This window comes from Aulonocara stuartgranti (assembly GCF_965226115.1).
Source record: "Aulonocara stuartgranti genome assembly, chromosome: 22".
NCBI lineage: Eukaryota > Metazoa > Chordata > Actinopteri > Cichliformes > Cichlidae > Aulonocara > Aulonocara stuartgranti.
The window spans coordinates 33,233,253-33,248,115 of record NC_138957.1 but is presented as its reverse complement, the minus strand read 5'-3'; the positions used below and the strand labels follow the sequence as shown (position 1 = coordinate 33,248,115).

General features: G+C 39.2%; 1 protein-coding gene across 1 annotated transcript; it reads right to left on the bottom strand.

Annotated features, from left to right (window-relative positions):
• Positions 1-6,520: 6,520 nt before the first annotated feature.
• On the bottom strand, positions 6,521-12,876 carry LOC309699144 (serine/threonine-protein kinase SBK2). The gene is made up of 5 exons (XM_082522020.1): positions 12,642-12,876; positions 9,121-9,265; positions 8,835-9,037; positions 8,530-8,691; positions 6,521-8,310 (listed from the first exon to the last, which is right to left on the bottom strand). The coding sequence occupies exons 1-5, from the start codon at positions 12,645-12,647 to the stop codon at positions 7,687-7,689; spliced, it is 1,140 nt and encodes a 379-aa protein (XP_082378146.1). The 5' UTR covers positions 12,648-12,876; the 3' UTR covers positions 6,521-7,686.
• Between the last annotated feature and the right edge of the window lie 1,987 nt (positions 12,877-14,863).

Below are 14,863 nucleotides of genomic sequence, written 5' to 3'. Positions count from 1 at the left end.
CTTTTCTCATTTTGGTTCAGTACATTATCACAATGAATTTCAGTGAAACAACTGAGACACAGTTGAAGTGCAGACTTTCAGCTTTAATTCAGTGGGTTTGTGAGGGTGCGGGGAAGCAAAGTCCAATCTAGCCTTTCTATTCCTGAGGCTTATGATTGGCTTGTACCTTGCAGTGAATCCTCTGTATCTATGTTCATACAGTCTTCGATATCGATACACCTAGCTCCTGGAGAGTGTTGTTCACTTGGTTGGTTGTTGTGAAGGAGTTTCTCTTCACCATGGAAATGATTCTGTGATCATCCACCACTGTTGTCCTCCGTGGATGTCGAGGTCTTTTTGGGTCGCTGAGTTCACCAATGTTTTCTGTCTTTCTCAGCATGTACCAAACTGTAGATTTTCTACTCCTAATATTGTAGCAATTTCTTGGATGGATTTTATTCTGTTTTTGCAGCTCACAAATGTCTTGTTTCATCTGCACGGAGAACTCCTTTTTACTCAAAATGCATTAAAAATGGTATGTTGTTCAGGAACTACGTGCTCTCACTTGCACATTTACAAAATGCTCAAATACATTTTTTGTGTGACCTGAGATCAAACTTGACCTTCAATCACTGATCATACTACTGCACATAGGCTACATACATTTTCTTTACAAAAACATAGTGCTGAATTTATATCGAGCATTTTAATATTTTCTCAATCGCTCTCATATTATGAACTCAGCATGAAGCTAGTTAGGGAGACAGTTGTAGCAGAAGTGAGAAATATTGCGTAAGGTGACCTCATTGGGTAGGAGCTTTTAGCTCTGCTGACAGACAGAAAAAGAGAGCAACAGACAGCTGGACAGACAGACTGCTGGTCTCCTCCGAGCTTCATTAGGAACACGATTCATCTTCCTCTGATTTTGTTGTCACCCCATTTTGGCCTCTGAGGTCATTTATGGTGTCTTTTTTCACTAAAGCTGCACCAGCACCGAACACGTGCAAGCACAGGTGTGAAGGCTTGAAGTTTGTATGTCAGGATGCATGTTTACGTGCATGTGTGTTCCTGTGCAAACTTGTTTTGAATGTGTTAAATGAGACCTGGGGGTGGACTAAGTGTGTTTGTGTGCACATAGTGAAGAATGGTGAGAGGCTGCTGACTTAAAGATGATTTTAAAGGACTGTTTGAGGTTAAAGGTTAAAATTACTTTTAGGTTTAGGTTATTAAAGACAGTTAGAAGATCAACATATGTATATGTGAGTAAATCCAGATCCTTTTTCTGATCTGGGTCACCTCATGCTCTGTAACATCTCTCTATCACACTACACAGAAATTCTGGGCTTTCATTATACTAGTTATCCCTGCATTCTCACTAAAGATTTAGTTTCACTTTCCAGAGAATCTCCTCATCTCTATCACAAGTGTGATTATCAAATTTAACAGGTCATTCCTGACTCTGATGTGTAATGTGCATTACTCTCAACACTGAAACTTCTGATAAAAACTTGTTTTTGTTCCTTTCTGACGCCTGTAAACCCTGCAGGTTCTCACGTACTTTAAACACTCAACAGCAATGTTAGTCGTCCTTTGGGACAAATTAAAATTTTGCCATCTGACCAAGAGATGCCATTGTTGCAAGAGTAAAGTCACTGGCAGGTAAACTGCCCATCTGGAGCACTGGGACACGTTTCTCTTTTCTCTGGCCTGGGCGTGATTTGGCCATGAACAGTCAGTTAATACTGATATTATGCTTGCGCACAATATCCCAGCAATATTTGTTCTTTTTGTACAGTTATAGTTACAGACTGTCTCTACGTCCCTGCACAACCCTTATACCTAACCTGTTATGTAAATAATCCACAAAATCCACCATCTTTTCAATGACTGCAAAAAAAATGACAGCTTTAATGATGCATTTACAACAGAGTCTGTGAAACCAGTCTGGTGCAGCTCACTCAGACAGACTAACTAAACAGCCAGCTGGACTTGAGTCTAATCATAGCCTAGCATCACCTTCAAGAGCACACTCATCAGCACTCCATAAAAAATACATAAGTACTTTATTTCTTGGCTCAGGGATACGATTTAAAGAATCCAAAGCCTGTTCCTGGAGTCAACATGTACCCATTAGAGGAGATCGATTTTCCTCCTTCAGATCCAAATGAGGTTCAAGTGTACATTTAAATTCTGCTCTGAATCTCTTGTCTCAGCACATGTGAGTTTCATTTAAAGTCAGCCACAAAACAACACTGCAGTGTCTTTTTTTAAACTTGTTTGTTTGTTTTTTGGTACACGCTCTGCTCCACCAAACAAATGCCAATTCTACATCAGCATGGTATGAAGTAAAGTCTGGAACAGTGAAGTGGCTTCATTCAGAATCAGAAGAACAAAAAACTTTTCAAAATCATTAACTGGCCTCAGCTGTTCTCATTTAGGCATCTCAGTGAAAACATCGAGACAGTCACATGATCAAGTAACTATTGCAGTCACATAAAAAGTGTTTATATTTATATTTAATCTTTAAAATGCTCACTTTTAGTAGCAAGGTTTCTGTAAATGTAAAAATGTAAAACAATATTTGTCCAAATTTGAACAATTCCCCTGATATTTGTCCTATTCTTACTACAGGTCCTACTGGTTGCAGAACTGGAGTAAAGCTGCTCTCACAGGAATAACAGCTGAAGGATGATTTTTGCTGCTTGTTTCCAGGAAAAATTTCATCTGTAACTTTTCAGTTAAATTAACAAGCAGAGTGAAAATGAAACTTAATTAAACTGGATAATATCAATGAGAGCCAAAGTGAAACAAATAGATGAATATGATGAATTTGTGTTACGTCTAAAGATCCAGACTAAGGAGTGAGCTGTTCTCTGGTTGGGGCTCATATTTTTTGTGAGTTGTTTATTTGGTACATGTGTAGTTTTTGAGCCCAGAGTCTGTTTGATGTATTTGGCCTGCAGTTTTTCATATTTCAATTGAAATACCAGGTACTGCACAGGGCTACAGTACGCTGCTGTATATTTTCTGTTTTTTTCTTTCAAAACACAGCAAGTTTTTTAAAATTCAGTTTCTCAGTTTTTAATTACTTCCTTACATTTATAGGATACATTTAATCTTGTCGGCTTGTTAGATAAATACACAGTCATACATACTGTCACACAATCTTGGCATACTTCACATAGCGTTAATGCAACATATCAAGTGAAATGTCAGAAGTTTGGATGGGAGCAGGTCTCAGGCCACCGGCCACGTCTGCCCCCCGCCCCGGGGCCTTTGGCCTTCGAGAGAATGATACGATCATCAAACTGTCTCTCTTTAACGAGCTCACTAATTCACGACTTCTGGCACGGCGAGGTTTATGAGATAACTTACAAACTGCTGCTCCTTGCAGATGATCTCTTCATTTAACTATGCTTCTTGATTTAATCTACATGAAACTGGATGTTAGGGTGATTCAGGTATTGCTGGGGTCAGAGCTTAAAGGTCAAAGGTTAAAAGATTAGTGACCTTTTTGATTTGACATTTTCAGAGAAACCTGAACCAGCAACTTAGCTGGATGATTTTCATGCTCGTGATGTATTTGTATAAACGAAGAAATATTTGCACCTGTAAGTTTGTTCACACAGTTCACGACTTTAGAATCTCAGCTTTTCAGGAATGAGAGAAACCATCCAGCTGTAGTTTTAGCCTCATGGCCATGTGCGCTTTAGTTTATCCAACTGATGGGGAAAAGATTTGACGAGCAAACTCTCAACTGAATTAAAGATATGATCACCACTAAAAATACATTTACAAGGTATCATCAGGTGAAACACGATCATGGCTGTGTGTGCTGTGTAGATTTGCTACTGAGGGCTCTGTAGGGGGCACTCGAAGAACTATATATTATTTCTACAATAAACTCCATTGTGGAAGCAGCTGCTCTTTTAACTATAGATGAGAACCAATTAGCCTTGAAGTTGTTTCCAGTCCTAAAAGGGCAGAGTTGTGGTTGGTGGTGTAGGTGGTTAAAGAGTGCAGTTTGGAAACACTTCAGATAAAGCATCAATGTCATCTGTGCATCTGTTTCCTCTAAAACTGCATTCTAACCAATCACCAGTGGGGTCTCTGGCTTCCAGCCACAGATGACAGCGATGAGCTCATCACAGTGTGGTGCACAAGACGCCAAGTAAAATGTAAAAAAGCCGCACAAAAATTCTTCTTTATTGAATTTTGTGTTGTTAAACATAACATCATAAAGATGACAGATAACCAGAAAGTTTGGTAAACCTATGTCTGGTTAAAACTGTATTTTCCATTTAATAGCACAGCTGCCTCCTCAAGCTTTTCCATGGAAACTCTGGGCTTCCATAGCAAAGCTGTGGGCCAAAAGCAAACTTACTTTCATGCGAGTGCATCTTATATTCTCAAAGAGAGTGAAAGGTACAAAAAGAACCTTGTCTTGTTTTTGATTTCACCTCTGCTTGTCATTTACGACTGCAGGTTTTTATTACGCCTGGCAGCAGTTCGGCATTCTGCGGTCAGCCACACCTCCCACTCTCCCTCTCCTCTCACACTCTGAAAGCTGCTGACTTTCACTTTTCCACAGATGTGTCAAAGATACAGTAGCTGGCTTTGTCACCTTCTGAGCCAGAGAAATTGACACTAGAAGTTTCAGCGAGCATATATAAGCCTGTAGCATTCAGTTCCAACTATGAAAATGATAGAAAAGTATCTGTTAGTGGAGAAATTGTGATTTTAAGTTGGACTCTCAAAGTGTGCAGATGGTGAAACCGAAATAATGTATCCAGTTTATTTTTATTATGTGCAACTTTGCAGATAAAACAGTTTTGGTAATGGTATTGTATTTTTGTGTTACATATCATCTCCTCCTGTATCTGAAACAGCATCATGCAGGTGAATTTAATTGTAAATATAAACCAAAACATTAGCCAAATGTTCCAAAGATGTACCAAAACCACAGTGATATTATACTTAGCTGGTAAAACATATCTGTGAAGTGGAAAACAAATATACAGGTATGATGCTTTCAGTGCCTGTGCAGCAGAACCTTCATTATTCCAATAAATGAGGAATTTTAGCTGCTCAGGAGCTTCAGCTCTGCGGTGTTGGTGGATTTCCTCACATAAGCTGCTCCAATCAAATCCTTCCACAACATTTTTGGTGGATTAAGGTCAACACTTAAACCTGGTCATTCAAAAATATCACCATCCATTCTTCAGTAGCAGAAGCTGTGTGCTTAAGCTAAATTTCTTGCTGTCTCTCGTTGTTCGGTTCACAGAAAGATATCCTAACATTTTCCTTTGAAGTATTATTCAAGAATGCATTGCTCCATCAAAGACGGTGAGTCGTCCTGACCCCAGTGTAGCTAAACAGACCCAAAAAAAGACACCATTATGCAGGAATGCAATGGTTTCTCATCTCCAAACAATTTACATTCAATGCCAAAAGTTCTATTTTAGTCTCATCTGAAACATTGTTCAAACAGATGTTTGGCAGGTCCAGGTTATATTTAGCAAACTACAGATTTAGACCAGCTGTACATTATTCCTCATTAACATGAACATTAGCAGACATGAGAGGATTTTCCCTTTCCCTAAAGTTGCCCCCTTTACTACCTTTTTGACTTTTATGATTTCCTAATACACGCCTTACTCTCAGAGGGATATTTGTTGTTTAATCGCTCATTTGATGGTTAAAAGTGTTTTCTTGTGTTTGTAAATAATCTGTCAGACTGTGTAGTGTAGTGTGATGAGCAACAATAACTCTCTTTCGGTGGTCCTCAGTAATGGAGTCAGACTCTGATGGATCCCACTGCTCTTCAGATAAAATAGGAGCATCAGTTCACACCTTTCATGGACTGAAAACACCTGAAAGACTTCAGCTGCCAATTCTTGAGGTTCATAGACCTTTGGTACTCACAAATGACCAGCTATATATTTTTGTCATGTTTTATTTTCACTGGGTCTCCTTTGTGCCCTATGTGTGTGTTTGAGTAAGAGTTGTGTGTGTTTCAGTCATTATTTGTCTGTCTCAGTTGTCAGTCCATGTTTGGTGAAGTTCACTGTGTCTGTGGTGAAACTGACCTCTGTGTTAAAAGTCCAGCTGATTGCAATTGCAGGAGAAAGTATGACCGTGTGTGATCCGGCTGCAATGTGGTGCTGAGGGGTCAGAACTGTGGGCCGCGGCACATACTCAGTGCTGAAAGGTTGTAACGACACATTTACAACCAGGGCCCTATTTTTGCAAACACATTGGGAAGCTTTCCAGCGGATCCTTGTCTGTGAGTGCGTGCATGTGTGGTATATAATCTTACTAGAACATTACTGAGATATGATCCAATCAGTGCATACATGTTAGGTCAGCATGTTTAAAATCCTCAAAAATGCATATAATTGTAAAACAACTTACATTCAAATAAAATGGTCATATATATAAAAATAATTTTATTACATTAAAAGTATACTTTATAAACAATATATCATTATACAGCTACAGAAGTATTTACACAGTCTCAGTAAGATATTGCACTGTTATCATTATTATGTATAATAATTTTTATATTTTATAATGTTTTACAATACAAAATAAAACAAAATTAGTCTTTTGGTTGCGCATAAAATGCTGCACATGAGCTGCCAAGAGCTTAGTGATAGATAATAACAATAATAATGAGTTACATTAGCTAAACTTTGTAAGCATTTTAGGGTATAAAAGTGCTATTAAAGTGTTAATATATATTATTACTTTCAGAAAACTGTTTTTTAAAGCCCAAAACCAAACAGTCAAAACCCCCTCCGTGGTCTAAAGTGGACCTCAGAGGTGTTTATGACTAGGCTCTGCTGCGGTCTATTTACAGTTCATAGCCTGCTATGACGTATTATACTCTCTGAAATCTAGAGTCAAATATAGATGCAGTGCTTTGCAGAAGTTATGTGATCATTACACACTAAACAGACTAGTTACACACCAGTTAATGCAAATAATCTTGATGCCTACAGCTGTTTCTACACTGGTCATTTAAAATGTTGGTTAAAGTAAATATTTTTCATTTATTTGATGTGAATCAAGCAGCTGTTAGACTTCCTCACTAACCGACAGTTTCCCAGAAAGCAAATTCCCCATAAACCAGTTTTGTTTTAACAAGGGGAATTTTTCCAAAGTTGTTTTCTTAATGTTTAGAGGTTAAACATGTGGGAGGTGATTTTTTTTTTCTTCTAACACATCGACCACCTGCTTCCTTTCCCTTACACAACCTGATGGCTCGCAGTTAAATGTAATAGAAGCTTACCTCAGCATTGGCCATAGTGTAGTATTTTTTTTGTGTTAATCTATGCAACAGAAAAACAGAAAGAATTTAAAAAGCAGTGATGTAAAGTTACAAAATTAACTTGTGAATAACATAAATCGTATGTGCTCAACTTTCAAATGTAATTTCTATTCAATTCACTTTTTAATGTGGGCAGTCACAACAAAAGTTGTCTCAAGGTGCTTTGTGATTACGGTGAAGCCTCCACGGTATCAGAGGGAGAACCCCAATGATCCCCTATCAGTCAGCACTTGGTGAGAGTAGGGAGGAAGAACTCCTTTTAACAGGAAGAGAACTCCAGGAGTGTGAGGCTTTTGTAAGGTTAAAGTGAAGACAGAAAAGAGCATAGAAAGACATTTGTCTCTTTCAGCTTAGTTTTGGTAGACTTTGTTAACTTAACGCTCTCCTCTCCCCTCCATCTCTTTCATGTTTCTGATCCCTCCTTTCCCTCTACTCTTCTTACGCGCCTTCTCCAGCCTCACCCTCTCTTTCTCCATCATCCAGTCTCCTCCCAGGTAACTCAAAGCCTCATCAGGTTGCCTACGTAGCTGTGGCCGTGGGTTGAGGAGTGACTGGAAAAAGGAACAGGCCAAATGGGTGAAACATGCAAACTGGGGAGCTTTGGGAATGTGCTTCTTCTTTTCCAGTCCAGCCTCATCCAGATCCTGCGGGCTCTCTGTTTGTGGCTCAGCCCATACGTCCAGTTCATCGTTGGGGCTTTTACTTCTTTCAAACCACTCTTGATATTTCAGGTATGAGTGGCAGTCGCTGGCTGTTTCAGCCCAGGGGTGGCTGCCGGTAAGCATGGCATATGTCAGGATGCCCAGTGCCCAGCTGTCTGTACTTGGCTCCACGGAAACCCAAACTCTCTTTTTCTTCTTCTCTTCACCATCCTTGATGCCATCATTTCCATCAGTTATATTGCTGCTGTCATTGTTTCCTCGAGCAACCTCAGCCTCGGGGGTGCAGTAAGGAGAACTGTACCAGACTTCTGGGATCCTGGTTCCCCTGGACTTTACCTGGGTAAATATTGATTTGCCACATTTAGACTGATAGTGGATGCAAATATGGATAAATTAGATGAAATATGCCATAAGTCTTGTGCAGAACACATCTGAGCCATAGGCGGCTGCTTTTACTTGGTTTTCTTCTGCATCATATCTTAGTGAACAGCTTGTTAATAGACCTGCCAGCTAGATGCTATTGTTATTTATGTTAGTTTTGTCCTTCATACTGACCATGCCAAAGTCTCCCAGTTTGACCCAGCGGCAGGCAGAGTCACAAAGGAAGACGTTTTCTGGTTTGAGATCTCTGTGGACAAAACCAAGAGAGTGCAGGTGGGAAAGCGCACCACACAGTTGAGACACCACCCGCTGACAGCAGTCCTCCTCCATACCAAGCTACAGAACAAATGGAGAAGAAGAAGATAGAAATATAAAATAATTATTTCAACGTCTAACAAAACAAATTATCTTCCAAAACATAAATACAGTGTGAGTTAAATTGTTCAGGAATCATAAGTCCTTTGTTAAAATCTTTATACCTCAGGTATGATGACTTCATACAGATCACCGAAGAGGCTGGCTTGCTGAGCAAAGATGTAGTGTGATGGTGTGGAATAGGCTATTCCCAGAGCTCTGGTCAGGGATGGGTGTGTACAGAATGACAGGGAGAGGTTATACTCCCTCAGGAAAGAGAACAGAGAAGTAGAGTCACGAGGGAAGAACTTCAGAGCCATCGGAGTACCTGAAAGATCCAAAGATACTGTACTGATGTAGGTGTGTTTTTAGGGGATCTTGAAGCCATAATGTGTTTGTTTAGCTCCTCACCTCTCTTTCTGTGTACAGCCAGCATAACCTTTCCATATGAGCCTTCACCCAGCAGCTTCAGGACCTTGAAGTGCTCTGATGTGTCCATTGAGTTCAGAGACTGAGCCGTCAGATGACACATCTCATCCAAAAGTTTTGCGGCAGCCTGGACAAATAAACACAAAGTACTGTAATTACACCAATGCTCTTCCAGTGGTTTCTTTGTTTTTTGTTTTTTGTTTTTTTTTTTTTGGGGGGGGGGCATATATTCAGTAAGACCTTTGGCTATCCCAAGCAGCTTTCTTAGATCTGACTCACCATAATCACTCACGACAGGATGGCAGTTTTCTTTTAAAACTTCCACTCAAAAGTCTGTATAAAAGTGTCTATAAATTGTCTAAAACCTATGTGACAAGCCGAAAACAACATGACCTTTATTAATTTGTATCAGTCAATAAGAAATCAACAGGTAATCTCTTAAATCTATTAAAAGATCTTTACCGCAACAAAGTAGGTTGGGTAAGTGCTCAGTAGGTTTCAGGAGTACCTGATTATGTGGTTGCTTAGAAACCCGCATAGTGATAACATTTTATATTAGTCTTGCAATTGAGTGTTGGTGGTTAATTTAAAGCCCACATCTAATTGAATAGGGGGGGGGGGGGGGGGGGGGGGGGGGGGGGTGAGATAACAAAACATTAAACCAGTACAGACTGACTGGTCAAATCCAATGAAAAAAAAAGCTTCAAGTTTGTTGACTAAAGAAAGCTAAAAATATCTTTTTGTGTTTGTACTCCTCCTATACTATACTCTGACTATGAACCTCCACTGTGTACAGGTGTCAGTGTAACAACACGATTGGCTAATATGGTTCCTGTTTAACAGGTTGTGGGTCCTTAGGGAGCAGGGATTGTTTCCTCTCATAGATCTCTATTCATGAGTGTCATGTCTCCTACTTGTATAATGTCTTTGGCTTTGTTGATACAAAGCTTAATGGGTGGGAATGTGAGAAATCTGCATAATAAGATTTCTAGGTAAGTAGTGTCCCTGTGTAAAAGCAGGCTGAATAAGCAGGTTTCTTATATTTCATGTAAGCAGATGATGGTGACAAGACTCCACACTATTTATTGATATCATACTACTGACTTCCTAAAATATCTCTCTTCTGAACTGAATCCCTCGCAGCTCTTTGGAATGTAACACCACCATTGCAGGGATGATCGTCGTCATGGTGATGCTTGCAATACTCGTTCCCGGGTATAAACATGTCTGTTAATAGCCTCGTTAAATCCCCCCACACAGTCACACACGCAGCAGTGTTTTGTTTTGTCTGGTGATGTTTCCACTACAGCTGGCACCCTCGGGCCTGGGTTAGTTTGGATTAACTGTCACCGTACGCATCCAGACAGGGAGCCTCTCATTACAGCTCATCAGTGAACAGCTCAGAGCCGTCAATGTGCTGTGAACCCTTCACTGAGGCTTTGTTCACACTAAGAGAATGACTCGGATCTACCTAAAATTTTTCTACCCATAAAATTTGGGAATTTTACTCTTATTTGTCTTTAATTTCATAAAAGGGCCCCGAGAAAGAGTTACATTACATTAGCAGTTAGCTGGGAATAAATGCACCTTATTTTTAATCATTTGCACCAAATTAAGTTTTTGCATTAAGTTTCCATTTTAAAGAAATGAAGATTATAACTTTGGCAAAATGTGCCTTCCTAAAATAAATGCAACAAATATTTATCCCATGCTTTTTGATAGCTATCAATAATAATAATAATAATAATAATAATAAAAACTGTTGCAACATCAGTGGGTGTCATTTTATGCTCTCTAATCCTCCTCCACTGGGTGGTTTGGGTGGAAACTGAACTCTAACCCTCTGAGCATCTGTGTAATGCCCAGATTACTAAACTATCAGAGATAAATGGCAGGACCATTTGATCCTTTGCAGCAGTTTATATGTAATTTGTTAGATAAACAATTTAATTAAATTTGATTTATATAGTCCAAATTAAAACAACAGTTACCTCAAGGTGCTTTATATTGTAAGGTAAAGACAAAAACACAGAGAAAACCCCAATAATCAGACAAGACACCCTGTGAGGAAGCACTTTGGCAACAGAAACAGGATCAGTAAATGAGGGAGTAAATTGTTTGTGACTTTTTAAAAATATAACATCTTCGTTATTGTGGGTCTAATAATAAGTGTTAAAACACACAGTATACATTTTAATATGCTTCTTTTATCTCTAAATATGAAGGTGCATGGTTTAACTGAAGAGCAGGGATCATGTAGAAGATTCCTGCTCAGATAACAGGGAAAAATCCAAAGTTTTCCATTAGTGAGACTAAATGCAAAGAGGCAGTTAAGACGGTGTTTAAAGAGCAGCATAGCCGACGGCCTCGGAGGTCAGAAAGATGTAAGATGAAGTCAGGATCAGTTTCAGCCTGACCAGAACAACTCCAGCAGCCCTCAGTGGGATGCCGGGCTGAGACAAACACAAAGCTGGACCAGTAGTAACTGATGTGTGTGTCTCAGAGATAAATGACCTGGTGATGTCCTCTATATGAAAATGGATCTCTGGGGACCACAAAGCACCTATGATGATAAGATGTTCTTTCTGTGCCTTTTAATGTGTCTGTGTGTTTCTTCACCTTAGCAAAACCAGAGACTGACACGTGTTAGATCTTACACCATGAAGATTAATAACATACAAAGGATGCATAGAGTCTGAAATACTTTAATGAGTGTAGTATATGTATATCTCTATGTCTGTTCCCAAACTCGTAGATTACTGCTTCAATCTTGAAGAAACTAAGCCTATAAGCTACTTAGGGTACCAAGATTTGTAGCATTTGTGTGGTAATACAAAATATTTACATCAATTACAAAGTACTGTTTGTCCAAATGCACGTTATATTTTTACTGACCACCAGACGATTTAACTGTTAAGAACTGGCCAGTTTTTGACCATGTTTGCCATAAAAGGCATTGCTGCGAATGATGGGTGTGGTTGTTGTACTCATCCCTCTGCCCAAAATCATATTTTGCACTAATTTAGTAATTAAGCCATTTGGGTTTATGATTCACATGTAGAGCAACATTTACAAATAATAGAAAACATGTGTAAAACAATCACTGTAAACAGCTGATGCTGAAATGAGCCATACTAAATACATGATGTGGCCATTACCATACCATCACTTTTTATAGTTTACATGGTCCTAATGAATTTCTAATGGTTCCAAATTCTTAGTAATTAAATATATTTTCTTTAAAATTCTCAACTGTAATTGGGCCAAGTTTGATGGGTCGACATATTAATGCACATACACTGTGAGTGCAGTGTGCATTGTATCCAGTTACTCTATTTAAATTATTTTTAAATGATTGGATGAGCCAGTGTATTTTTTAAATTAAGTTTTCCAGAGGTAATTTGGGTTTGATTGGTCCAGGTTAGGACAAATCAATAATTAAAATATCTCCTTCGAGAATAACTGTCCTTGTTACACAGGATACTTCTCCACCTCTGACTTACCGTCATGTTGCTGCAGTTGTTCAGTTCAAAGTCGGTGATCCAAAGCTACGTTCTCCTCTTCATTTAGCAGGTGCACCAGCTGGTAGAGCCTCCACACCGAGTCTTCTTTCCACCCACCGCACCAAAATGCAGAATTGTCGCAGCCGGCAGAGTTTGGTTGTAGTCTGCACTCAGTCAGGAAAACCCTTCGACTGGATTGCGAGAGGCTTTCGTGGCTGCTGCTGCTGCTACAACCTTTATCCCAAAGTGTTCTGTCCTCACCTCCCCTCCTCCTCGTGTCCTCTCTTATTGCAGTGAAAGGCGGATCCACACATGTTTGTGTGTGTAGAAGACCGTATGTTACCTCCAACCTGTCATTATTTGGGTTTTGAGTTCAGTTGACCTGTGTTTTGCACCAGTTATCTCTGTTGAACATTTCACACATTTTACAATTGTGACTGTAATTTCAAAATTGACTTAAAATTCCACAAGTGGCACTGACGACTGCTAAAAACATGACTCTCTATGAAATAATCTTTAGTGCACATTGTCATAAAAATAAAGTAAAAAAAACCCCCAGAAATTTGTAGAAAGTATGACACATCTTAAATGGCTTTTGTTGTCTGCTAAAGAATAAATGTTGGTGGTTTGACAATAGACAGCTGCAGCAAAGGACAATGGAATTAGTCTGGATCCATGATATAGTCCTGGATAGCTGGATAAATGGTTAAGAAAATGGATAGGTGATCAAGTCAAAGAATAAATCTCACTTAATATGGCACCCAGTTTGATAAAATTTATTACTGCTGTGATTGGAATGCAAATATCTGAGATCTGATATTTATTTTGAATGCCAAAGCTTGAGTGGTGTGTTTTTCAATGCTTTCTACACCACACCTCAGTGCCACCTAACAATGGTAGACCTGCATACTTTCAAAAAGGAACACTAGCTTGGAAGAGCATGGAAGGAGAAAGTACAAACCCCCACAAAAATCTGTTGCTCTCAAAGGAAAATGTAGCCGACAGTTGGATTCTTTTCCTCATGCAATCATGTTAGGTTCAGCACTCACTGGGAAGCATTTATTGCACTTACAGTAATGTATTGAGTTGTTTTCAGCTCCCACACGTAACTGTGGTCTACTCTTCTTGTGCAGATGTGGTGAAGCAGAGGACATGGAACATATGAGACTACATTCCTGTAATGACCCAAATATTTGGCTTTGTGATTTTAAATCAACAAGTGTCATTCAAAAAAAGCTGAAGAATCTTTATTCAGCCTGTTTCTAATCTGTAGCATGATCAGCATGTCTTTTATGTTCCTTTCCTCTTTTTCTTTTTTCTCTGTCATTTTAAATATTCAACAGCTGCTCTGAACATTGACTTGTAAACACCAGTGAAGTGTCCTCTGGCACCGAGATGAAGAGCATTTTATCAGCTCATAGTAATCTATGAGGAACTGAACCAAACTGAACATTGGTGTCATATTTTTTAATGGTACCAATAAAACAAAAACTATTTTTAGTCAGCATATTGTTGTTTTGGTTATTCCCTCCTCTGCTGGTCCCTTGTTGCTCCGTTGGTCACTAAGTCAACCCATTAGCACACATCATACACATATAGTCACGCCTTTCTTCAACCCTCTCTAGCTCTATATCCAGTGAAAGGATTCTCCTGTAACACCCGGACCCCTTGTGATTTCACTGATCCTGCTCTCAGCTGCTACCAGCCACCACAGTCCACACATACTGGACAACTGCAGTGTTCCTCTGGAGGCCTCATATTAGTTACAGTGAAAGTCTGTCTGTGAGTGAGATCATCTGTCTGTGCCTAAATGTCAACACGCTCATATGCAATCCTCATTATGCAAGCAACACGGTGTCACTTCAGTTCAGGGTTACAGGTCGCAGCTGAACAGTGGCAGTCGGTACATTCCCCTCATGTGTCACCTGGACTTGTGTGGGCTCTTTTACCCCTGCTATTTAAAAGTTTTAGCATTCCACTGACATGTGTGGCATGTTTGTGTTTTCTACTCAAGAAGCTAGGAGTATTTATTCAGCTTTAAGGGGAAAAGTTGTATAAAACCATGTTCCTTTTTGGGATTCAGCAGATATATATATATATATATATATATATATATATATATATATATATATATATATATATATATATATATATATATATATATATAAACTAAAAAGGGAAGTCAATGCTGAAGTGCCCTGCATTTTTTCTAATAGCCAGCA

Bases quoted from the DNA above. Each gene is read 5' to 3' on its own strand.
- LOC309699144 (XM_082522020.1), bottom strand. The intron at 8,692-8,834 runs GTATAAAGATTT...TTTGTTCTGTAG, and splicing joins ATGAAGTCATCATACCTGAG to CTTGGTATGGAGGAGGACTG. The intron at 8,311-8,529 runs GTCAGTATGAAG...ATATTTACCCAG, and splicing joins AACTGGGAGACTTTGGCATG to GTAAAGTCCAGGGGAACCAG.